The following is a 22,768-nucleotide window of genomic DNA, read 5'->3' on the forward strand; positions in this document are numbered from 1 at the left end:
TCACATCTCTTTTTTTCCTGGTTTTGGCTGCCACAGCCGTTAGACTACCTTCTCAGCCGTGCGGTCCAGGAACCGTCGCCCCCACTGGCCCAACTCGGGGCCCTCCGCTGGGCTTTGGGAGGACTCTGGCACACTCTTACTCTCACTCACTCTCACTCTCTCTCTCTCTCTCTCTCTCTCTGTCTTCAGAGCACTGCAGTGGAGAGAGAGGGGGACAGAGTTTGACACTTATATTACTGCATTGCTGCCCTCACGCATAATCTGTATTCTGGCCGACGGTGCAGTGGAGTCTGTCTGCTTTGCTAAGCTCGGCTCTCCTCTCCTCTCCTCTCCTCTGTTGTGTTCAGTTCTGGCACGTGTGAGCGGTACTGAAAGTTCTCTGCCTGCAACCCAGAGCCAGCTCCCTACACTCACACGCGTCAGAGGAGAGAGGGCGAGAGTGTGAGGGAGGGAGAGAGAGAGAGAGAGAGAGAGAGAGAGAGAGACTGACCATTCAGCACACACACACATGCAGACAAGACACTTGGACTAGAGTTGGTGCAGCTTGCTCATTAATATTTACATGTTCCCTTTCCCTGTCTTGTCTGTACGTCTGTGCGTCTGACTGTGTGTGTGTGTGTGTGTGTGTGTGTGTGTGTGTGTGTGTGTGTGTGTGCGTGTGTGCAGAAGAAGAACCTGGACTGGTTCCCACGCATGCGCGCCATGTCCCTGGTGAGCGGCGAGGGGGAGAGCGAGCAGAACGAGATGCGCTCCCTGCAGGACAAGCTGGACCTCACCATGGACCTGGTCACCCAGCTCTCTGGCCAGCTGTCCGAGCTCAAGGAGCAGGTAAGGCCACACCCCCCCCCCCCCACCCCCTCCACACCACACACACACACTTCACACACATGTGCCGGCAGCAAGGCTGCCAGCAGCCCTCTCTGCACAGCCCAAAATAGCCGAGCGGGATGCGCTAAAGCCCAGTATAGCCGAGCTTAGCATATTCCAGCTCGTCATCTTAGCACACGCACCAGTGCACGGCTTATGCAAAACACAGCCCAAGACAGGCCACGCGGGACTGCCCCGTATGCCACCGACAGGCCTCAGACAACAAGTCTGGAGACAGACTGTGACATAATGATAGCACAGCTCAACAGCAGCACCTGAGCACTGGTCAGCCAGACTGTTGGCGTGAGAGCCGGACAGTGCAGCGGTACAGTGTCCTCACCCATCAGCAGAGCAGAGAAGCCAGCCCAGGAAGCAGGCGGAGGGCTAGGGTCACCCCCAGAATGGGCTGTCATCATATCCAACAAATTGTTTTGCAAGTTGGAGTTTTCATATCCTGCTGCCGCGCGGCCATGTTAATGACATTCAAATGAGTGCAGCGAGCACTGTGTTGGAGCAAGGGCAGACATCACACATCATTAAGTGGAGAGCCCAGCTTTCCCCTGTTTGAAGTCACTATTTGAAGTTCCCGGAGAGGACTCTTGACAAGAGCGCAGTGCTCTCGCTCGCTCGTCAAGGTAATTGCTGCTTCTGTGCCACACGCCATGTTGAAAGTGTCTGGGTTACGGAGGCAGGTGTGTTTGCTCCTCTCCAGGAATCGCACCGTCTCAATCCAAGCGTACAGAAACAAGAGCGGATGTTTAAAAAAAGAAAAATGAAAATAAAAGTGTTGCTGATAGATGTTATTGGGGGGGGGTTCGTTCGGCTGCAGTCCCCAGCGTTGTGCTGTTACGGGAGTCAGAGGACATGACCCCACATGGGGCTGTTTTGGATGTCCCAGTTCCACAGGGGTGTGACGGATCACGTACATCACCTGCCTCTGCGGCATGTGATTCCTGTAACAGCGCGCACCCTTGTTCACATGCTCCATCTCTCTCTCCTCTCTCTCTCTCTCTCTCTCTCTCTCTCTCTCTCTCTGTGCGGCCGGGGAAAAACAAGCCATGGCACCCGGGACACTGAGGGAGGCGGGAGGGAGGGAGAGAGGGGTGTGGGGGAAGAGAGACAGAGAGAGAGAGGGAGAGAATGAGAGGCGGATAGGGTGAGAGAGGAGGAGAAATGTCCTGTGTTCACTTAAGGAAAGGGACGTTTGAGATGGAGACTGTTGGATGAGGAAGTCTGGCCAGAGGGTGTGATCTCCAGGAGGTCAGGTGGATGAGAATGTCTGTTGCCATGGTTACACATAACAGGAGTATTCAGGTAAATAAGGTCCATTATGTCCTAACAAGATGGGTTGGGGCCAGTGGAACACATTGGGCTTGCCGTGTCCAGTGTGTGGTGGTGCCGGGGGGCCGGTGATGAGTGAGTTAGTAAGCGTGTGGACTATGAGGGGGCCGTGCTCAGTGCTGGGAGGCTGGAGGGCTGCAGTGTTGGAGGGCTGGAGGGCTGCAGTGTTGGGAGGCTGGAGGGCTGCAGTGCTGGGAGGCTGGAGGGCTGCAGTGGAGGGCTGGAGGGCTGGGAGGCTGGAGGGCTGCAGTGCTGGGAGGCTGGAGGGCTGCAGTGCTGGGAGGCTGGAGGGCTGCAGTGCTGGGAGGCTGGAGGGCTGCAGTGCTGGGAGGCTGGAGGGCTGGTCTCTCGCTGGTGGTCCTGCCGCACAGCTGCTCTCCCGTCTTCAGTCATGAGACCAGAGGCCCTGCTTGATGTCTGTTGATATTAAGGAACTTATTAAAGTGATTTCCCCTGCTGCAGTGCCAAGTCATTAGGCAGACTCTCACACTGGTTTGGATCCCCCCCCTCTCTCCCTCTTTCTATCTCTCTGTGTGTGTGTGTGTGTGTGTGTGTGTCCACACTCGCACAAGTGAATGGACAGTCTTTCTCAAGAGAGCACAGTAGCTGCCTGCGCATACAAATATCTTCAACATAGTCACTCACACAACACATACAATACACACTCACTTACAGCACATACAACAACACAACACAACTCAACACAACACAACATAACAGCACATACAAACACATTTGCACGTACAATTATCATGCCATCATCTCAACTCAATTAGTTCTGCCTCCGTTATCAGCTACTGGCCCTCGGCGCCACTGTGGGACTCTGTTTTTCTAAACTACCCATTTCATGTAATTAATATGATCACAGAGGCTGCTCAGTTCTAGCAGGCCACGGTGTGGGGAGGCCTCGGGGAGGAGGGGGCTGCTACTGGGCTCCTGCTCGTGTTTGCCCCCGAGGTGTGGGGCTCTGTGGGCTGAGCCTGTTTCATCAAATCTCTCTCTCTCTCTCTCTCTCTCTCTCTCTCTCTCTCTCTCTCTCTGTGATGCCCTCAGATGACCGAGCAGAGGAAGAACAAGCAGAGGATGGGCTTCCTCGGGCCGCCGCAGTTGAACCATCATGTCATCGCTCCAGCGCACTGAAGGCCAACACACACACACACACACACACACACACACACACACACACACAAAAATACACTCTACAATTTCACTGGTATGAGGGAAAATACTCACAGTTTAACACAATTCCAATGGATGCAAAAGGGCCAACGACACACAAAACACGCACACTCACACACTTGCTCATTAACAGACTAAGACAAACAAACCCAGGTGAGCTAGGCTAGGCACTGGGAGCCTCCGAGCCCTGCTGTTGAACGCTCCGGTCCCAGTGTGGTGTGTGCGGCGCTGCACATCAGGCTCTGTGTGGTGTGCTCCACCTGAAGTGACACACACACTCCCCTCCATACTGAAGGAGATGAGATGAGGTTTACACAGCAGATAGTACAGGCCTCAGACCTGCCCTCGTGCCTAATCTATGGGCCAACGGGCAGAGTGCAGGGGTCATGGACTTTATTAATGGGGCCACTGGAACTAGCAGTCTCACATTCTTAGTGCTCCAAGGAAAGAGTATTTAAAAAAGGTTGTAGTATTACTTTTTTAATGGTGTATGTCATGTATGTGTGTGATAGAGTTGTCTGTATTTGTGTATACATGTATGTAATTATGGGTTTGTGTGTCTAAACAAAGTGCCATTTTAATACAGTCAAATCACAAGGGACAAACTGGAGTGGTCCAGGTGCATTATGGGTGGCATGTGCCTGTCGCTCAGGAGGGCCTTCCGTGTGCATCAGACTACGCTCTTCCCTCCCTCCCTCCCTGAGCAGAAGAATGCTGACTAGAGACTGCCATTTCTGGATCTGCGGGAGGGAAGCAGAAAGCTCTGGAAAACCGCATCATCTCTCTGGCAGAGCGGAGCTGCCCACTAGTGCCTCGCCTTATGCCAGCGTGTTTGGTTGTCCCACATTCGCGCTCAGCTCATTTCTCATCTCAAGTTTTATCTCATTTGTCTTTTGCGCCGGTGTGCCTCTTAAGCAACATGGGCTGCATCTTGTGCCTTCCTAACAAAGCTGTATATAAAATAGATGAAAAGATATATTGAGTATATTGTATTAAGTATATTGAGAAAATTAGGTTTATTTCTGTGGAATGTACTTGAAAAATTGTGTTTTATGTCTCATGTCGGTACATAGGGGGGGGGTTATCCAGGACCACTGAACTGCATAGTGTGATCTCATCATTATGTCCACTTACAGTACTTAAACCTTACGGCGAATTCTAATCTTGCTTGTCTGTGTGACTGATGTTAGCACCCAAAGGGAAAATCCTGCCAGTGACCACTAAATGCACAACAAGAGTGTTCAGTAAAAAAATGTGTTATGATAAGTTTGCACAATGGAACTAGAGGAGTATGCACTTCAGATGAAATGGTCCTTGTAATGTTTAATGAGAAGAGAATGCAGGCTGTGTTTTATGTGGTCAGATCTACTGTAATAAAGCTGTGATAAAGAGAGGAGTGATCTGCTGCTTGTATTCTACGTTTGCCTCTACCTGTCAGCAATAACTTGGGCTGAAACTTTGCTGTCAACAGACTGACACAAACAGACACACCCTCTCTCACTCTCACTCTCTCTCTCTCACTCTCACTCTCACTCTCTCACACACACACACACACACACACACACACACACACACACCCACACACAACCTTATCTTCCTTCTCTGTGATTGCCACACCACTCACTCACACACATAAGCTTACTCACTTCCGAAGTGAACTTGACCTGACAGTGTGACGTCAGCTCAGCTGAGGGCTGTAGCCCCAGACGAGAGTTGAACCGACACCGGTCAGTAATTACCACTGAGGGCATAATAACTCAAAAGAATTTCACCTCAACCGTTCTCTAGTTTCTCAAACCATTCTCTCGGTAAGTCTGCTGTGTCATCTTTGATCACATTGAAAATGACAAGTAAAAGGAACTTTTTATTTATTTAAAAATGGTTGTAGATCTGTAGAAAAGACTGTCCAGGCCCCAGGGCCATCTCCTCTGAACTGAGAGGACAGGAGTGTTTGTGCTGTGACTGAAACTGTGGCTAAAATTAACCCCCACATATGCGCTATAATAACCCACAGCTGTCACCGGTGGCACAGGGAAAGTCCAGCATATCTGAAATACTCAGCCAGGGAGAAGGGTTCAGTGGGTGGTATCCTTCTTCCCCCACCAACACACACACAAACTCTTCCGTTTTCGACACGCACAAAATCCCCTGGCTCACCAGACACAGACACACACACACACACACACACACTCCTCCCTTCATTGTTCTGCTCACACACAATGTGTTTGGTTCCAAAGGGCTTGAGAGCAGATTAATTATTAGCTAGGCTATGCTGTCATCAAGGAAGGTAGACACAATGTGAAATATTAACAGCAACAAGTGCTTTTGGTTCTGAATGTTTCTCCCTGGAACTACCTCAGTTTGTACACAGTCTGCATCTCAGGGCCTCAGGCAAAGACACACAACCCCCTGACCTGAACTCCTCGGCCTCCCCACATTCAGTGAAAACATCCATTTTTGACATTGATTACTGGATCAATGTCTTGACATCTACAAGCTTCACAGCATTAATCTAAAATACGCAAAAACTCTCTCACACACACATGCATACACACACACACTCGCATACACATCTCTGGCATTCACAAGCAGGTGGCCTCGGTTTCCAGGGAGAAGATGGTGTTCTGTGGCGGCCGAAGGCCATAAACAATCATTAATCTAAATATACTGGCCGCATGTGATGCATGGCATGTGACTTCCTGTGTCATGCCAGCAGGGATGGGGACCGGGTCACAAGGTCCGGAGAGGAGCATCAGAACACCCCTGAAGGCACAGCCACAAATAAATAAATAAATGAATGAGCACACAACAGTGAGCGACACAGCCATCAGCAGCTTTCTCTTTTGCCTCAGCAGCACTCGGCTGTCCTCCAATCGGAGCGCAGGGTGAGGCGTCGCATTTCGATGCCCCCTGACTCATGACACCAGCACGGCTACTGTCTGTCACCCGTGGGCCGCACCTCGACCAGCAAGGAACACTGCAGCCTCTGTTCACTGACAGAGAACTGCTCCAAAGCTGGGTGAGACTGTGAAATATGGTGTCAGCACTACATGCCTTCTTTGAGGCTGTACACGCTCCTGAGAGTTTGGGCCTCGAAAATCAGCTTAAGCCCAAAGTAAGTTACTCAAGTCTGGATGTTCTGGAAACTGTCATATCTCAGGTTTATGAAAGTGACCACAGAGCGGCCAAGACTCTTTTATCTCACATGTACTACAGATGGTAGCTCAGTAAGAAGAGTGACAGCTTATAAAGGGAGAAGTAATTACAGAGGCATGGTAAGGCTTACTTATGATCTTTTATTAAAAATAAGAAAAAAAGAGACGTACACAGAGAATGTAGACTGGACTATCAGCAGTGGCTGTGTAACCTGTGCAAGGCATTTGACTGTAGCACCAGACCCAAGACCTTTTGACCATGCATCAAATGGGAATACATTGATATGTATACACCGTAAAATGAACAAAAAAATACACCAACAGTACAGACATTAAAAATGGTTCCTCCAAACACCACACAGACTTGTTGAAATCATTACAAGATTGAATCAACCAATCCCAGTAGAAAAAATAAAAATAAAAAAGTTCCCGTCTATGTATGTCTTCTGTTGGGTGCACTCTGGATTGTGGGACAGTGCATTTGAAACCCTTGTGCTTTTCCATTGGAGCAGATGGCAGTTGGTGTCTATATTAGTGTTGTTGCTGCGTGGGGTTGAGTGTCTGAGTACCCCTTGTGCACCCCCTGGCAGCAGTAGCAGCGGAGGTTTCCAGTGGCTGGCTGGACTGTGACTCCGGCCCACTGGACTGGCCAGAGGCCTCGCTGACTCCACCTAACAGCGCTGCTTGTTGTTGTGCTCCGGATCAGGGTCAGAAAAACAACGCGGCTGGTCATTTTCCCTTCATTAGACAGGCACTGGTTTCTTTCCCTTTAAGCATGCGTAATGATACTGACTCGCAAAGGGGAAAGGATACAGCATGTAGTATCATTAGAGAGTCAACAACAAATTCAACAAACATAGCAAACCAAGCCAAAGAGGATATTACTGAATTCAGACTAAATGTAGAGAAAATCTATGTCAGACCACCGCACTCTGTGTAAAATGTAAAAAGTATTTTATACACAACACTCCACATGACTGCTTGGCTTCTGCCTGACTGCCTGCCTGACAGCCCTCCCACAGCTGGTCTGCACAGCTCAGGAGGAGGTCAAAATAAAAGTCTTTTTTAAAGTAGTAAACACTGTTCAGCAACATTTGTCTTAAAGAGATACAACACAGTTCAGAATGCCAATGCGATTCCCCCTTATATTTGGCAACCTTGTAAACTGACTTATCTTGCATGTATTTTAAATGCTGTATAAGGCAATGGTGCTGACTTGATTTATATCTGTAAAAAGGACATCAAAAGTGCAGAGGAAGACAGCATGAAGCGTACTTGCATATCTCTGGTTCACTACCCCGGTGAACACATCCTCATTGCAAAATGTTGTAGTATTGCGTCATAGGTTCTGTCTGTGAGAAATGCCAGCACTCTGTTCCAATTTGCTTACTTCTGTACTTACAATACCTAATGTGAGGGCAATGAGTGCGTTCACACTGATCATTATGACGACGCAACGCGCGCTGCAAACTCATGGCGAGTGTAAAATGCTGGACACTTTCAACGCCCTCAACAGAGCTTGGATTCATAGCAGAAGGGCAGGGATCATTTTCAAGATAACTGTTTGAGGAAGCTGGTGCAGCAGCAGTGGAAAACACACTTAACAGATGCACAACCAAGTTTTGACAAAACACAACAATGCTGCTGTCGTATAGAACACACCAGTAACGTTCTGTTTAAATATTGTAATCGTCATTTTAGCTAAGTGCACTGAGTTGGTGTTCAATTTGAGTCATCACTACCCTGTGCACAGTGCATTGCATGAAAGTGTACTGACAAAAGTATGCCAATTAGAACAGAGAGCAGGTCTCCTGCACTGGCACCTGTATTAACACATTGTAAGGAAGTTGCATAGAAAGCTACTTTAGAAAAGTATAAACCTATGAAACTTTTTCAAAGGTCATCTGAGCTCTCTCTGGTTCTCTCTTTCAAACACACACACACACACACACACACACACACACAGCCAAGCAGACTCATACCAGTAAAGTGGGATATTAGAAAAAATACAACAACCATGGACAACCATGGATTTGGTGACTAGAACGGCACACACACACATTGTTTATTAGGCAAGTGAGAAGACGCTGAACATGGTTTCAACCTCTCTTCACAGAGCCCTCAGCCTTTCTGTTCCGTCTCTCTCTCTCTCTCTCTCTCTCCGACAGACTCACACCTTCTGCCAGTGCTGGGTGGAGAGTGATCCCACCTGCAGGCCGGCGAAGAACACCTGGTAGCGGTGCTTCCACATGACGAAGGCCCCCACGGCGCAAACCAGCGCCGCGGCCAAGTTCAGCACCATCTGCAGCAGGAAGTAGATCTTGAGCGTGTCCATGACGGCCGAGCAGTCGCCCACCGCCTCGTAGGTGAAGGTCCGGGCGATGGGGTCCAGAGGGTCCAGCGTGCACACACAGTCCTCCCCCTGCTCGCGGCAGCTGAAGCCGTTGGCCAGTGAGAAGTGGTGACCCTGGAAGGCAATGACCAGCACGGAGATGACCAGGCCCCCCGAGCACAGCAGGAAGTAGAGCACCTGGGCAAAGAGAAGCACAGGTCCGATCAGTGGGCAGAGATGGATAAGGGTAGCCTAGAAATCTAGACGCGCCCCTAGCGGCAACAAATGTAATTTGCTGCCAGGGCTAGTCTAGCAACTCTCCGTTGGCTTGTGAGCTCCAGAAATCGAAACTCAATCAGGCCAATGAAATCGTGTATAGAGTCGTTAGGTGGGCTTAACATAATGATTGATGGCAGAGTTGCAACAGTGTGACACGAGTTAAGCTTTTATGAAGTTGGCAAATGTTTGAACTAGCCAACTAGCTCCGCTGGTGGGAAACGCATCATAGCGCTGCCGCTGTCCTATTGCGTGCAGAGGGAATTTGAAAGACAACTGATTATCCCGCCCCTCGGACTGAGCACTGCGAACGGTGAGTGCCCAGATCCTACATTTTAATAGCCTGGGTGTTCCCATGCTGCCTTGCGCGCGATTTGATTCACGCTGCTAAGGCAGCCTGGAGACCATGGAGCAAATTTTCGCCTGAGATAGGGGACCAATCACAGAACAAGGGGAAAGCAAGGCGATGATGAGCTATGCACAGACGCATTTGATAGACATCCGTGGCACCCAATAAACGGATCTGGGCATTTTTTTCAAATACGAGAAAATTAATGTTTGGTTCCCAGACCACGTCTCATTGAGAAGTGGTGGCGCTAGCCAGGCTAACATTTTAATGTGGCTCTGGCTCGTCAGGCTAGGATAAGGGGGCACTGGCAGGGATCCCGCAAGGTAACTATAATACAATACTTCCTGTTGCAATGTGACTTCTTGTAAGTGTGACTGTTTGCACTTCTGATGCATTTTGTTTAGTTAGTCAATTAGTCAATAGCCTTGCCCTGCTAGCCCTGTTGACTTTAGCATTAGCCTTGCCTTGCTAGCCCTTTTGACTTTAGCATTAGCCTTGCCTTGCTAGCCCTGTTGACTTTAGCATTAGCCTTGCCTTGCTAGCCCTGTTGACTTTCACATTCCTCTCTTATCAGGGGCACCTCTTCTTCTCCACAATCTCATATAAGGAATTGCATAAGACAAGAGGAAGTGCAAATAATGAGAGTTTTTATTGCTCCATACTGCCATGCTCAGGGGCTCACTGTGCAGGCCCAACAAGACTGACGGAAGGCAGCTAAGTAAAGGTAGGGGAAGGTTAACGTGGGTCACATATCACTGACCATTCCTGTCTATTCAGATATTCCTTTAGCCTAGAAATCTAGACGCACCCTAGCGGCGGCAAATTAATTTGCTCATGATATAGGATGGCCCGCCAGGCTAATATTCCTTCATTATGATACCTCCATATTACAGTGGCATCCTATTAAAACTGGTGGAACCTAGTTTATTAAGTCCCTAAATTGCAAACCATCCATAATCTGACCACAGACCGGTTGCTGTGTGACAAAAAGGAGGCCACACTGAGTGGAGTGGTGGAGCTGCTGTGGATGTGGGACTGAAACCATCTGCTCTGGCCCTAAGATAGTGCTGCTCTACCCTCATTCACAACATCCCCATCTCTGCATATCGGTCCCATCACTCCCTCCCCTGACCACATCGGTCATTCATCTCAACCCGTCTTTGTCCGCCTCATGCCAGGTTCCCATCTCTCCCTCAAATCTCATTCTGTCAGCGTCTCGATCTCTGTCCCTCGGCTTGCTCTCCCTCTGGCCTCTCTGTCCATCTGTCTATCATCAGATGGGTTCCATCACTCCGCACTCTCATTCTCCTCCCTCTTTTCCCTCCATTTGACATCAGTAGCGTTTAGAGCATTAGACCATTGACATGAAACTGTGAATAGACTGTGACAAATGCCCCTCCACACACACACACACACACACACACACACACGCACACATACAGGTAGGCTCAGACAGATAAAGACCATTTCAGTTGTGCATGTGCTTGTGTAACATGTGTGTGTGTGTGTGTTTGTATATGTGCCTGTACTGTATGTGTGCATGCGTGTCACATCCATGTATCCACACACACATGACTACATGGACTATGTGCGACAGCCACACGCCAGCGTAGTTTATGTAATTACACAATCCCCAATAACTGTAAAAACCTGCTTCTAAATCCAGGGCTTACATAACGCTCTGGCTGTCCAGTCCTGGCCTGCTGCGGCCCCGCTGTGTACGGTGCCGTGCTGCTGGTGGCATGACCACCAGCGAGATTGCACTTTAATGAGCTGATGTGCTGTGGCTGCAGGCTCTCCGCAAGGCCAGCGCTAAAATGTCAGGCCATGCCAGATGGAGCCTCCTCCCCCGCTCCGCGATAAAGGCATCGCATCTCTCGTCAGGGGTAGGCTGGTCAACATGCTGCTAACTTTGGCTAGACCTCCCTCCATCAGTATAACAACATTAGTGTGTCTATGTTGTAATGGTTGAAGGCTACATGTCATATACTGTGTGTGTATGTAATGTATGTATGTAATGTATGTATGTAATGTATGTATGTATGTATGCATGAAAGCGTTTATGTGTCTCTTTATAAGCTCACCTCATTATTGCATGAAAAATTAATGTATAACTGGACCACATACAAACACACTATGTTGAACCCTAACTTTTTTCTGAATCTGCATGTGGGAGAGTTGGTGATTGCAAGGTGTTGCACACATAGTGCAAGAGTTCTGACTAACTGGTAGACTGAATAATCTGTGTTATGAAATGGGGTGAAGTTAGGGCTGTGGTGGCGTGGTGAGGCGTCAGCAGAATTTCCACTGAATTTCAGAGCAAATATCAACACTATCCAAGCTCTGTCTCACCTTGACGATGAACTGCATGGATGTCCTCTCATCAGCCCGGTAGGTGATCAAGTAGAGGACGAAACCCAGCAGGGACACCACACACAGCTAGAGGAAAGAAAGAGAGAGAGAGAGAGAGACAGAGAGAGAGAGGGACCATAAGATACAACTGTGTGTGCACAACAGTGGTAAAAACCCAATCTTAATACACTTTAAAAACAAATTATGCCAAGAAATTAACCCAGTTTTCAGATACAGCTGTCCGTGCACTTTTAATGAACGCATGTGCGCATGCTCGGAGAACGGGGTCCACGACAAACGTTTTCATTGTGCGCCAGGTTATAAACACATACCAACTTGGCCGAGCATTCCCCTTAATCTCATTTGTGGTTCAGCAGCCTTCTTCAATTCCCCGCTCATTCCAGGGTTTTCTTGAGCGCAGTTATCAACATTGTGCAATGTACCATTGAGTTGTCATCAGATAATGTAATCATGGCCCGTGGTAAATTGGATAGTTTTCCCTCTCTCTCTCCCTCGCCGCGATAACACTCTCCTTCTCAGTTTGATTCCTGTCTTGTGACTAACGTGCAGTATCTAATTTAATTGTTTTTCCCAGGTTCTTAGGAAGCAGGCAGGCGGGTGGGCAGAGGTTTGAGGGGGGGGGGGCCTAGGGGTTTCTTGGTGACCTAAGTGTTTTTCTCTATCTCGTGAGGCTCTAACTCTATAAGTGTTGGTGTGGCCAGAGGTTCATTGATGGCCTGCTGGCATCATGAGGGGAGGGGAGGGAGGGTGGATGAACGTGATCTTCACCTTCCTCTCTGCCTGACTGAAGGACTTCCACGGTGCCTCACAGGGCAGACATCCCAGCCATCAGTCATCAGTCAGCCAGGGTCAGGGTCAGGGTCAGGGTCACCAGAGCAACTCAGTAACAAGCCAGAGGAGTCACCTTGCTATATGGAGAGAGTGGCTCAAATAGCTGAGACACCATACAGCCCAGTCAGGAACCATCTTCCTGTTTACTGCTGGAGCTGTTTTCCTGAGAGCAGACAATCCTATTTAGACTCTATGGTACTATAACTAGGGCAACAAAAATCCATCTGGACAGTAGTGAGAACTGTAATTGCTATGTGAACATGGATGAACAGGATGTCTTTTTCCACATTTGAGGCAGATGAATCACAAGCAAGAGCAATCACAAGAGTTCAGGCGCGTTTTATTTTAGCAACAAACAGCCAGGCTGTGGCTGACAATCCAATTTAAACATAGGGGGCAGCACCTTTTCAAAGTCACTGAACGGTTCCCACTGCAAAACAACATTATCCAAATCAAGACCAAAATAAATGAGACAAATCTCCAAACAAAGTCAGGATGAAGGCTGAGTAAACATGTTTACCTCTGGGCGCTTTGGCTGTGCTGGACAAGCAAGAGGTCCCACAGTAAGATTAGTGTTAAAGTAGCTGTCCTTCTTAACATAGTCCCAAGCCTGTAAGTGTACCGTTTCTCTTGAAATAGCTGTCTCTGAGTATTATTTCCACATAATGTCATGTATACTACATGCATTTTAACCCCTCAAAATAGCCATGACGCATGTTAGCTACAAATTCAGGGCTGGTCTCAGTGAGTCATTTACTTATGAGTAATATGGAGTTCACTGTTTAATTCCATTAACTTAGCCAGCTTTGCAACACCATGGCTCACTCCAGATATGATCTTTGGAGTTGATGACTTAAGTGGCATGCGGTAGAGATCAGAGAGTATGGCACAGCATAGGAAAGTGTCCAGGACCATGTCCACCCACAGCAGTTTCCACTGCGACAATAGGAAAACCACAAGTGGCACAGGGGGATGGTAATGAGTGCATGTGTATGGACAGACAGAGAGACAGACAGACAGAGACAGACAGACAGACAGTCACAGACACAAGGAGCATTTCGACTGCCTCCTGAGCTGCACCGAGGACAAGGTGTGCGTGCAGTTCGCCCAGTGCTGGGACGGGTCAGGGGGAGGCTTCGAGTTAGTGTGGGCCGGACCTCATGCTTGGCCCGGGCGGAAGGGTGGGTTTGGCATGCCATGCAGTGGACAGAGGAAGAAGAGGAAGAGGAAGGAGGCGTCCATGCTTACGATGATCCCTGCCCAGTGGGGCGTCTCCCTGGCCAGCAGAGAGGGGCTGATGGCGGCCATGATGAAGGCCAGGACGGCGATGGCGGCGCCGAAGAGGAGCTGCAGCAGGGCCACGAGCAGCGGGAAGCGGCAGCCGCAGCACTTGTGTGCCTCCTCACTCACCACGCCGTCCGCCTGGCCCATCTCCCTCTCCTTCTGCGATCCCATCATGCACTTCCTGCCGCGCTGCTGCTTCCCACACGCTTGACTGCTGCTATTCTCCCGATCCGATGGCTGGAAGCTTCTCTCTCTCTTTCTCTCTTTCTCTCTCTCTTCCTGACTCGCTCTCCCTCTCTAATCCGTCCTTTTCTCACTCTCCTTTCTTGTTCCTTTCTTCCTCTTCTTCCCTCTGTGCCCCTGACCGGCGCTCCGCTCCTCTGTCCTACTGGTGACTAGCTCTCTGCCCGCTGGTTGACGGCAGCTCCCCCAGCATCCCCCCTCCCTTTTCCCTTCCCCTCCCCGCTGACAGAGAGGCCCAGACCGCGCTGCTATTTGGAACCGGAGAGCCTCTGAACTAATATGGAAAGCATTTGGAGCAGATTCCTCGAGTTGCCCGCGCGCCGCATATAGAGCAAAGCACAGCCGAGGAGAGAGAGAGAGAGAGAGAGAGAGAGAGAGAGAGAGAGAGAAAGAGAGAGAGAGACGGGAAGGAGGGAGTATGAGTGAGGGGGAAGAAGAGAAGGGGGGCTCCAACACACGACCGGCAGATGAACAAAGAGCTGCCTCGCCTGCTCACGGAGGGGCCAGAAGGAGCCGTCTGATTAAAAGGGAAAACAGCAATTAAGGGGAGATGAGTCCAGGCACTAACACGGCACGCCATGGCCAGCCACTGTGGTCAGGAGGGATGGATCCTGGCAGCGCTGTCATGCCCAATAGGGCCCACTCCACTCCAAACACAGGGCCAAGCCCCAGTCACATGATTTGGATGAGGGGGTAATGTGACCTGCGAGCATGTGAGGGCTTTAGGGCCAAATCTTTGATGAAAATAATGAAAAGGTGCAGATGCACTTACTGTACTCCACTTGCAGGGCTGCATCAAAGCACTCTGCCGGCTGCCACCAAAGCCAGGCTAGAAAACTTTTTGGCCTGATGGCAGACATGTAAATATTAAATGGCAGTGAAACAGCAAGCAGTTGTCAACAAAATAGTTATTTATTGAATATTTTGACAGGATTGTTTATTTGTGCTATAACTGATCATTTCATGTTTGTTGTGGTTGAATCTAATTAAAGGGTGAACATTTTCTTTTACACTGAGGTCATATTAAGGTGTTAATGTGTGCATTAGGGGGGTTCTACACATCCTGAATAAACCTGTAATTCAGTTATTACATGGGAACATGGGAAAGTATTGCAGATAGTATGAGTAAAAACAGGCTGACCACCACTAACCAAGATGTCAGGGCCACACATTTAATTGATTCCTAATTTTCCACTGTTAAATAACAAAAGGATTCAAATTCATCATAGTCCAGCTTTTGTACAACTTTTAATGGTCATAGCCAGTTGAGGTTTTGACTGAAACGTTGAGTACATCTTATGACACTGAGACCACCAACGCAGCCATGGGCTTTTCACTTAAATCACCAAACATGTGAGCAAGCCAATTATAGAACTGACTGTTACAATATCTACTGTAAAAGAAAAAATGTCTAAGACTGTGATTAAAATAAATTACAAAATATATTTTATTTACTTTCATTTATTTTCATTCATAGGTTAATTAGTCAGTTTATTTACATTTCATATGCTTTTTTTTCACAGTAAATTAGTCACCCAGTAAACTAACAGTCTCTAGAAATACTGCACTGTTTTCAGGGTGACAAGTCACTTCCCTGGTATTTATTTGATACTTCAGAGCATATCAAACAGTGCTGGCATGTGAGTATGTGTAATTGGTTTGGCCTGTTTATGGCAGAGACTTGTGTTTTCCATGTAGAATTAGTCATAGACATTATACCACTAGTGATATCACTTTATACCATTAGTGAGATTCATGCTGCTGCATGCAATCTTGGCTATGGCCATTGAAAACCCCTTATGACAATCTGCTATATCTTTAACAGTATGCCTAAGTGCACTGCTGTGGTTGACATTATACGTAGGCTATCGTTGGCTGAGTAAACATGCCATATCCTATGCCATTATATAAACAACCTAGAGCGCAAAAAAACGCAAACTTCATAGTGGCATAGTTTGATATTTCCACTTCCGAGGCAAAGAAATTCAAGCCGTTATTTACATAAAGGGCACTGATACTGTCCTATAAACTGGTCCAATACAAAAAAAACTGTTAAGCGATGCCATGCCTCACGACGAGATGATTCTTCGGGCGCTTAATTACCGGACTTTGAGCTGGTGCAGTTTGAGTTCAGCCGTTCCTTCTGGAGCGCGCGTGCGCTCTGGTTTCACACAAAGTGGTCTGGCAAAGTGGCAGTCTAGCAAAGCAGGCATCATTCTGAAGTGCAGCTCCACCGGATAAACGCACGCTGTGCAGTGTCTCTTCGTTCACTGGAGTTGGATTTAAAACTCTTGCAAGCCAAAGAAGTTTGAGTAGCAAGGTTTAAAAAAAAAAAATAAGTAATGGATGAAAGAATACCACGCCTCCAGGATAGGCAGTACATTGATCACGCAGACTTCTTGGGGTAATTCTTTATCATGCATATTGAGTATTTTCCACAACATATTTACCAGTCAAAATGAATGGGATCTCTCGTTAACACCTGGACTTTTCTGTTTCATTTCAGGGTGGAATATTCGTCTCTGTATATGTGCAAATCTAAAAGAGGGATGAAGCGCGAAGACGGAAAGGTAAGCAATTCGGCAGTTCAACACACCGGCAATGACTCTTGGTCGCCGTCTTTTGAATGTTTATTCTTAAAAAGATTCACCAAAAAGATGTTGTTGACTGAGGTGATTATAGTAGTTTTAACAGACATTTTTGCTTTCATTCAGGACGCTTATAAGTTGCCACATCGCCTGATAGAGAAGAAGAGACGAGACAGAATTAATGAATGTATCGGACAGCTTAAAGATTTGTTACCTGAACATTTGAAACTGACGGTAAGCTTATTTTCTCTAAATGGTTTGTTAAGTGGGAGATATGATTATTGAGACGCAGAATTGCATAACATTTTCAAAGTTTAACATGTACCATCTTGTACTTTTTAGACCCTAGGGCATTTGGAGAAAGCGGTTGTACTTGAGTTAACTTTGAAGCACTTAAACGCCTTGACTGCTGTGACCGAGCAGCAGCACCAGAAGATAATCGCTTTGCAGAACGGTAAATTACATAATAGTTGTGCATGTGCCTTGACAAAACAAACAGATATATTCTTAGGTAACAGTCTGAATAAGTGTTGATAAGTTAAAATAATGGTATTGTGATACGTATCCGTAAAAGATAACTATCGGTCATTAAAAGTGCATGCAATCCACTCATCCTCTCCTCTCCTGTTCACTGTTGCATGACAGGTGATCGGTCGATGAAATCTTCCTTCCAAGCCGATCTGGAGGCTTTCCACTCGGGCTTTCAGGCGTGTGCCAAAGAGGTCCTGCAGTACCTGAGCAAGTTCGAGAACTGGACTACTCGCGAGCAGAGGTGCTCGCAGCTCGTCAGCCACTTGCATAAAGTTTCCGGGCAGTTTCAGCCCGGTGCGCAGCTCCTGCAGCATCAGCTGCAGGACCGCGATGGTCCCAAAGGAGACGGTCAGGCGAACTGTGTACCGGTCATTCAGAGGACTCAGAACCCAGAACTGAACGAGAACGATACTGACACTGACAGTGGATATGGCGGTGAGGCGGAGAGAAATGAGGGGAAGCTTGGCTCAGATAAAGGATCTGAGAGCGGCAGGGCGCAGGAGGCAAAAGGTGTCAAGATCAAACAGGAATTCGGGGATGACCGCACTGCCAAGAAACCAAAGATGAGCTGGAGTGGAAATGGTGTGGCAAGTGCAGACCCAGCAAGCCGTCCTGATCTGGCTTTCATGAACTCACTGATGGGAATCACTGGTATTGGACAGCAGACTCCATTTTGCATGCCTTTCTACTTCATTAACCCCTCGGCAGCAGCGTCCTACATGCCTTTATTTGATAAAAGTAACCTGGAGAAGTATGTGTACCCGGCAGCCGCGGCTGCGCTCAGCAGCCCTTTCCCATGGCTCTACCCGGGGCTCCCCGCACAGGCGGCCGCAGCAGCAGCAGCTTTTCCGGGGCTGGCGGCAGACAAGAGCGGATTCAGCATGACCTCACAGAGCAATGACTGTCCGAGTCCCAGTGAGGATGTGTCAAACGAGGCGGAATGTGGGTCTCCCGCGGAAGGGGACCAGGGTCACGAGAATGATAATGGCGAGGATGAGACCCTCCGAAACGAAAATGACGGTACATAATCATTCATTTTCTTTCTCTTTTTTGCCTGTATAAAGACCATATTTATCGTTGTTAGTCAATTTAAGTTCATTCAACATTCAGTGTAGTGTTTCTGAGATTTTTTTGAAAAGCTTTGTTTTTATTATTATTTTCATATTTTTTTTATTCAAAGTAGCTTCAAGATTGGTTCACATCTGAATTGGTCATTGACTTTGGGGAGGTTGGGGGACGTTGGAACAATCTGTGCCTTTTGCACTTTATCCATGATATATTTGAATGATAATCGACTTTGATTGACTTCAGCAACTTACATATGTTATCTAGTCCATCCAGATGTGATTGTTTATCAAAATGTTTGAATTTCTGGGAATTTGCTTTTTTATCTACTTAGGAATAGGACACTTTCTATAGTGCAATATATGATTTAGAACTTACTCTTTACCCAGCTGCAGCTATTCTTTTATTTTCACATTTAATTTGGAATTAACTTACTGTATGGGACACTTGGATGTATCATACTGACCTCAACTAGGGTGTTTACCATCGAAATTGCCACAGTATTTGTCATTGATGCCTCTTGCACATGTAACTGTGTTGCATTTGTAATTTACCAGAGCGTTCAGGCTTTCCTCAGTGCTTGAACGCAGCTACTTATATACCTCAACAGGAGTTCTTGAATGGGACTGATACAGAGGAGGGTTAACTGGTGAACTCAGTACAGGTTATAAGACAAGGACATTTACAATTAGACAAGCCTTGAGTAACAGTCCTCTGACTCGCTGTTACGGCTGCCCCCTTACCCTCCCCAACCACCAATTCTGGTCTATTGTCATCAATAATATGTTTTGTGTTCTTGAAAATGTCCATACCCCCCTTCCCTCCCCCCTCCCATGTAGAAACAGTGTTTGCCTGACGTGCAAATCATTTAAATTTATCTAAAGAGTCCTTGTGACCTGAAGATGTTGTTTGACCCCAGCCCCCTAGCCCCCACCTCACTGCAAGTGTTAGACTACTGTGTCCTCTGTGGACAGGCATCTCTGACAGGCATCTGGCCCAATGACTTGCACCTCCAGCAAAAACATACAAGGTATATTAGCACCTTATGGAACTTTGATATTGAATGTATTATATATGTGTTTTTTCCGTAGATATGAACGTTTGTATATACTCTGATAAAGATCTAGTTCTTTGCTCTGAGAGGTAAAGTGCACTTGTTCATGCCTTCTCCTTCCATGTTCTCCTCACTCTTTGGTTTCCTGTGATTGGTTGTTCATCTGAAGTGTACTATAATTTCATGGCAAAAGTCTACGCCACCAAGGCAAACATCCAAGGCTGTATGTATATCTGTGTATATATGGAAACCATGATACGAAGCAACTGATTATGTTGATCTTAGGATGGCATCCCCATGTCTGTCCCATAGGTGCTGATATTAAGCTTTCTTTCATTCTCACCACCCAAAGACAGAAAAAAATGACTTTTTCTGTAAGAACATTTGGTCTCATTGGAAATAATAAAAAAAACCCTGTTCAGTACTAATATGAGCTCCCTAACTTGTTTAATCCATGTAGCAAACCAGTATCATATTCCAGCATGTCCACAAATGTGCATACAGGTGATAGCACTAGACAAAGTTGAATGAGTAAGTAGGTGATGAGCGATGCCATTCTTAAGACTGTCATCAGACGTTCTTGTTTTCTGACAGTTGTCAAAGTGATGTGTTTTTTAAACGAGTGTCGAGTTATTTTTTGCTGGATAGGAAATGAGATACAGAAATTGCCATTTATTTTTGCAGACTCAGTACTGCTTTTAAAGCTTCTGTTTAGATCCTCTGCTGTCAATTGCCCGGAGCAGTGGCATGTCTGTGTAAATAGTCTGTGAATATGCTACAAATACTGTATGTCTAATGTTTATGTGGTAGAAGAAATCTCTGGATTTTTTAAAGGATAAAACAGAGCAACTGTTGCACATTTCGTTAATGCTTTACACAATTGCTGTTCTAAATTATTGCAGTAAAGTTGTCAAATAAAAACAAAAATATTAAGACTACTTCTGTTGTCAGTTCCTTAAATTCTCCTCTTGTGTATGAATATTTGCTGCTGTACAAGAACAGTGCTTGACTTAACATTGAAATGTCAGTGTCCCAGCACTGTTGGGTGGTCTTAGCTCACACTGATGGATCTGCTGGCCGAAGCCACACCAGCCAGATGACCAGCCATCTTCTGGCATTAGTGTGACCAGACAAAGGTGAATAGCAGAGTTCATCACCTGGTGAAGCTGGTGCAGTGGGGTGATGACACATACTTCCACACCACAGACACGCGACGCACACGCGCACACACACACACGCACGTACGCAAGCACGCACGCACGCACGCACGCACGCACGCACACACACACGCACACACACACACAAAGTAAGCATCAACACACACGTGTCTCAATTGCTCAGTCTTTGACCCTGTCTCAGTTATGTAGCCTTTATGTAGTATATCACTTGATCAGATTGCTGTGCCAATTGTAAACAGCAAGATGCACCACAGTATTTCACAGGGCATTTCCACTACACCTGCACTTACTTTCAGCATACACATGACAAACTAAGGAAATACACTTCTATATAACTACATTTGATAAATATCTCATCAGCCATAAAACATTCATTTATTCATTCTTTTATGGGGGGTGGATTCCAGTGACCGCTGTCTCCCCTCTTTCCTCCTCAGTATGGTGTGGCCTGAGCAACACCTTTTAGCAAGTTACATAATCCTGGGGAAAACCTGTGGAGAGGCAGTCTGCTGTCCGGCCATTTCTCTGCAAAGCAGCTCTGTGAAAAATACGAATGCCTGTTAGGTGCATGGACCAGTTCAGCGCTCTAAGTCACTGTACTGCATTATCTGCTGCATATCAGCAGCCAGTGTTGTGGTCAATGGTGCTCTTTGAGTATACTCAGAACAATAGCTGTTCAGTTCTCGTAGGGCTTTTGCAGCAGAAACACTGATTCACTGCCTGAGTTAGTGTAGACACACCTGTGAGACTTTATTTGGCTGTCAAACTTAAGAAATACACCCTTTCCAAAAACCTCATAAACTCACTGAAGCACGCTTTTTGTGCATAAAAAAACAAAGATTGTACTTAGGCCGAAGCTGGTCCAGCCCTTGATGGTCCAGCCCTTTGACAGTACCATTTGACAGATGAAGACTGACATCTAGGTTGATATGTACTGGTTTAATTCAGTTGATGGTTTATCTTTTCTTTATATTTGTATTTAAACAATTTCTGGAGGCCTCTGAACACATGGTAGATACAGACTTTTCTAGTATATCATAACAAAATATGTTTAAGGTCTATTGGATATAGGGGGATAGAATATAATAGAATTGAATAGAATAGAATAGACTTTAGTTTCAGGTCAGGCATGAAAATTGTCTTTGGTCTCACCAATTAATTCAGTACAATACACACAAGATTAAAACACAACATATGGTTTGGGGACCTCTTTATCATCTAAAAGGGCATGTGCAGATTCAGTACATGGCTAAATGAGCTACACTGTCATGGTCATAACCTAATTTTTTGTTGGTGACTTATCTTCCCAGGCCTGGGGACTCATCAAACCCATACAGCAAGACTAGAGGTCATCTATTTTTTGGTTGGTGACTTATCTTCCCAGGCCTGACTCCAAACCAAACCAACAACCAAACTCCAAACAGTCTCTGGTTCTAGCTGTTTTGCAAAATTGTCTGTGAATCTCAGTTTGTGTTCCCAGATACAATTTTGTATTTTGCAATTTGACAATTTCCACAGTTTGATTACTTAAATTCCTTAGTTTTCCACTGTTCTAGCATGGAAACATGTGCAACATAGTCAGAGACATCATCATTCCTATGAAAAAGACCCACTAATATCATGTCATCTACATATTTAAATAGATTAGAATTACCATTGTGTAATGTGATTTCATTTGTGTACAAGAACAGGAGATACAACACAGCCTTGTGGGGGCCCTGTGTTTAAAACAACCTAATCAGAGAGTGTATCATTAACACAGACTCGTTATGGGCGATTAGTTAGAAAGTCCTTGACCCAATGCACCAAGCCCCCGGGTCAAGAACTTTCTAACTGATCGCCCACAACAAGTCGAGGTAAAGATATACTCTTTGATGAGGTTTTTTTTAAACACAGGGATGTTATGATTAGTAATAGCAGTGTTTGGTCCAACAAGGTTGTTGTTGATATAAATTATGTGTTATCAGTGTTATTAATGGTAGGATACAAAAACTCCCTGATCTTTGTCAGATCAAAAAAGGTGTTTGTTAAGACGAATGTACTCTAGTTTGTTCATTTATGTTCCAATGGGCTATAATTTTAAAGGGGAACTGAAATGAAATAGGAAGTAAAAGTGATATAA

The 22,768-nt window shown here is 46.5% G+C and overlaps 3 protein-coding genes across 5 annotated transcripts in view; 2 read left to right on the forward strand and 1 right to left on the reverse strand.

Annotated features, from left to right (window-relative positions):
- Positions 1–4,783, forward strand: part of LOC125303185 (inositol 1,4,5-trisphosphate receptor type 2-like) — a 36,033-nt gene extending 31,250 nt beyond the window's left edge. For both annotated transcript variants that reach the window (XM_048256760.1, XM_048256759.1), the window contains 2 exons: positions 667–828; positions 3,262–4,783. In XM_048256760.1, coding sequence (XP_048112717.1) covers positions 667–828; positions 3,262–3,348 — 249 coding nt within the window. In that variant the 3' untranslated portion in view covers positions 3,349–4,783. The remainder of the gene's footprint in view (positions 1–666; positions 829–3,261) is intronic.
- Positions 4,784–5,555: 772 nt separating this feature from the next.
- sspn (sarcospan (Kras oncogene-associated gene)) lies at positions 5,556–14,512 on the reverse strand. Of its 2 annotated transcripts, XR_007195026.1 has the most exons (4): positions 13,952–14,512; positions 11,852–11,938; positions 8,525–9,072; positions 5,556–5,576 (listed from the first exon to the last, which is right to left on the reverse strand). XR_007195026.1 is itself a non-coding variant. In XM_048256762.1 (3 exons), exons 1-3 carry the CDS (start codon positions 14,159–14,161, stop codon positions 8,713–8,715), a joined length of 657 nt encoding a protein of 218 aa, XP_048112719.1. In that variant the 5' UTR covers positions 14,162–14,512; the 3' UTR covers positions 6,664–8,712. The 2 variants fall into 2 exon arrangements, 1 of the variants encoding a protein (XP_048112719.1); XM_048256762.1 differs by lacking the exon at positions 5,556–5,576 and having other exon boundaries at positions 6,664–9,072.
- A 1,907-nt stretch (positions 14,513–16,419) lies between these two features.
- Positions 16,420–20,406, forward strand: bhlhe41 (basic helix-loop-helix family, member e41). The gene is made up of 5 exons (XM_048256761.1): positions 16,420–16,634; positions 16,737–16,800; positions 16,945–17,052; positions 17,161–17,272; positions 17,464–20,406. Exons 1-5 carry the CDS (start codon positions 16,573–16,575, stop codon positions 18,375–18,377), a joined length of 1,260 nt encoding a protein of 419 aa, XP_048112718.1. The 5' UTR covers positions 16,420–16,572; the 3' UTR covers positions 18,378–20,406.
- Positions 20,407–22,768: the final 2,362 nt, after the last annotated feature.

This window comes from Alosa alosa, chromosome 11 (assembly GCF_017589495.1).
Source record: "Alosa alosa isolate M-15738 ecotype Scorff River chromosome 11, AALO_Geno_1.1, whole genome shotgun sequence".
In the NCBI taxonomy this organism is placed as follows: domain Eukaryota; kingdom Metazoa; phylum Chordata; class Actinopteri; order Clupeiformes; family Clupeidae; genus Alosa; species Alosa alosa.

Excerpts from the sequence above, each read along its gene's own strand:
- sspn (XM_048256762.1), bottom strand. The coding sequence starts at position 14,161 with ATGATGGGATCGCAGAAGGAGAGGGAGATGGGCCAGGCGGACGGCGTG. Across the intron at positions 11,939-13,951 it reads CCCACTGGGCAGGGATCATC|CTGTGTGTGGTGTCCCTGCT; the intron begins GTAAGCATGGAC and ends TCTTTCCTCTAG. Across the intron at positions 9,073-11,851 it reads CCATGCAGTTCATCGTCAAG|GTGCTCTACTTCCTGCTGTG; the intron begins GTGAGACAGAGC and ends CTCTTTGCCCAG.
- bhlhe41 (XM_048256761.1), top strand. The coding sequence starts at position 16,573 with ATGGATGAAAGAATACCACGCCTCCAGGATAGGCAGTACATTGATCAC. Across the intron at positions 17,053-17,160 it reads CTGAACATTTGAAACTGACG|ACCCTAGGGCATTTGGAGAA; the intron begins GTAAGCTTATTT and ends TGTACTTTTTAG. Across the intron at positions 17,273-17,463 it reads GATAATCGCTTTGCAGAACG|GTGATCGGTCGATGAAATCT; the intron begins GTAAATTACATA and ends GTTGCATGACAG.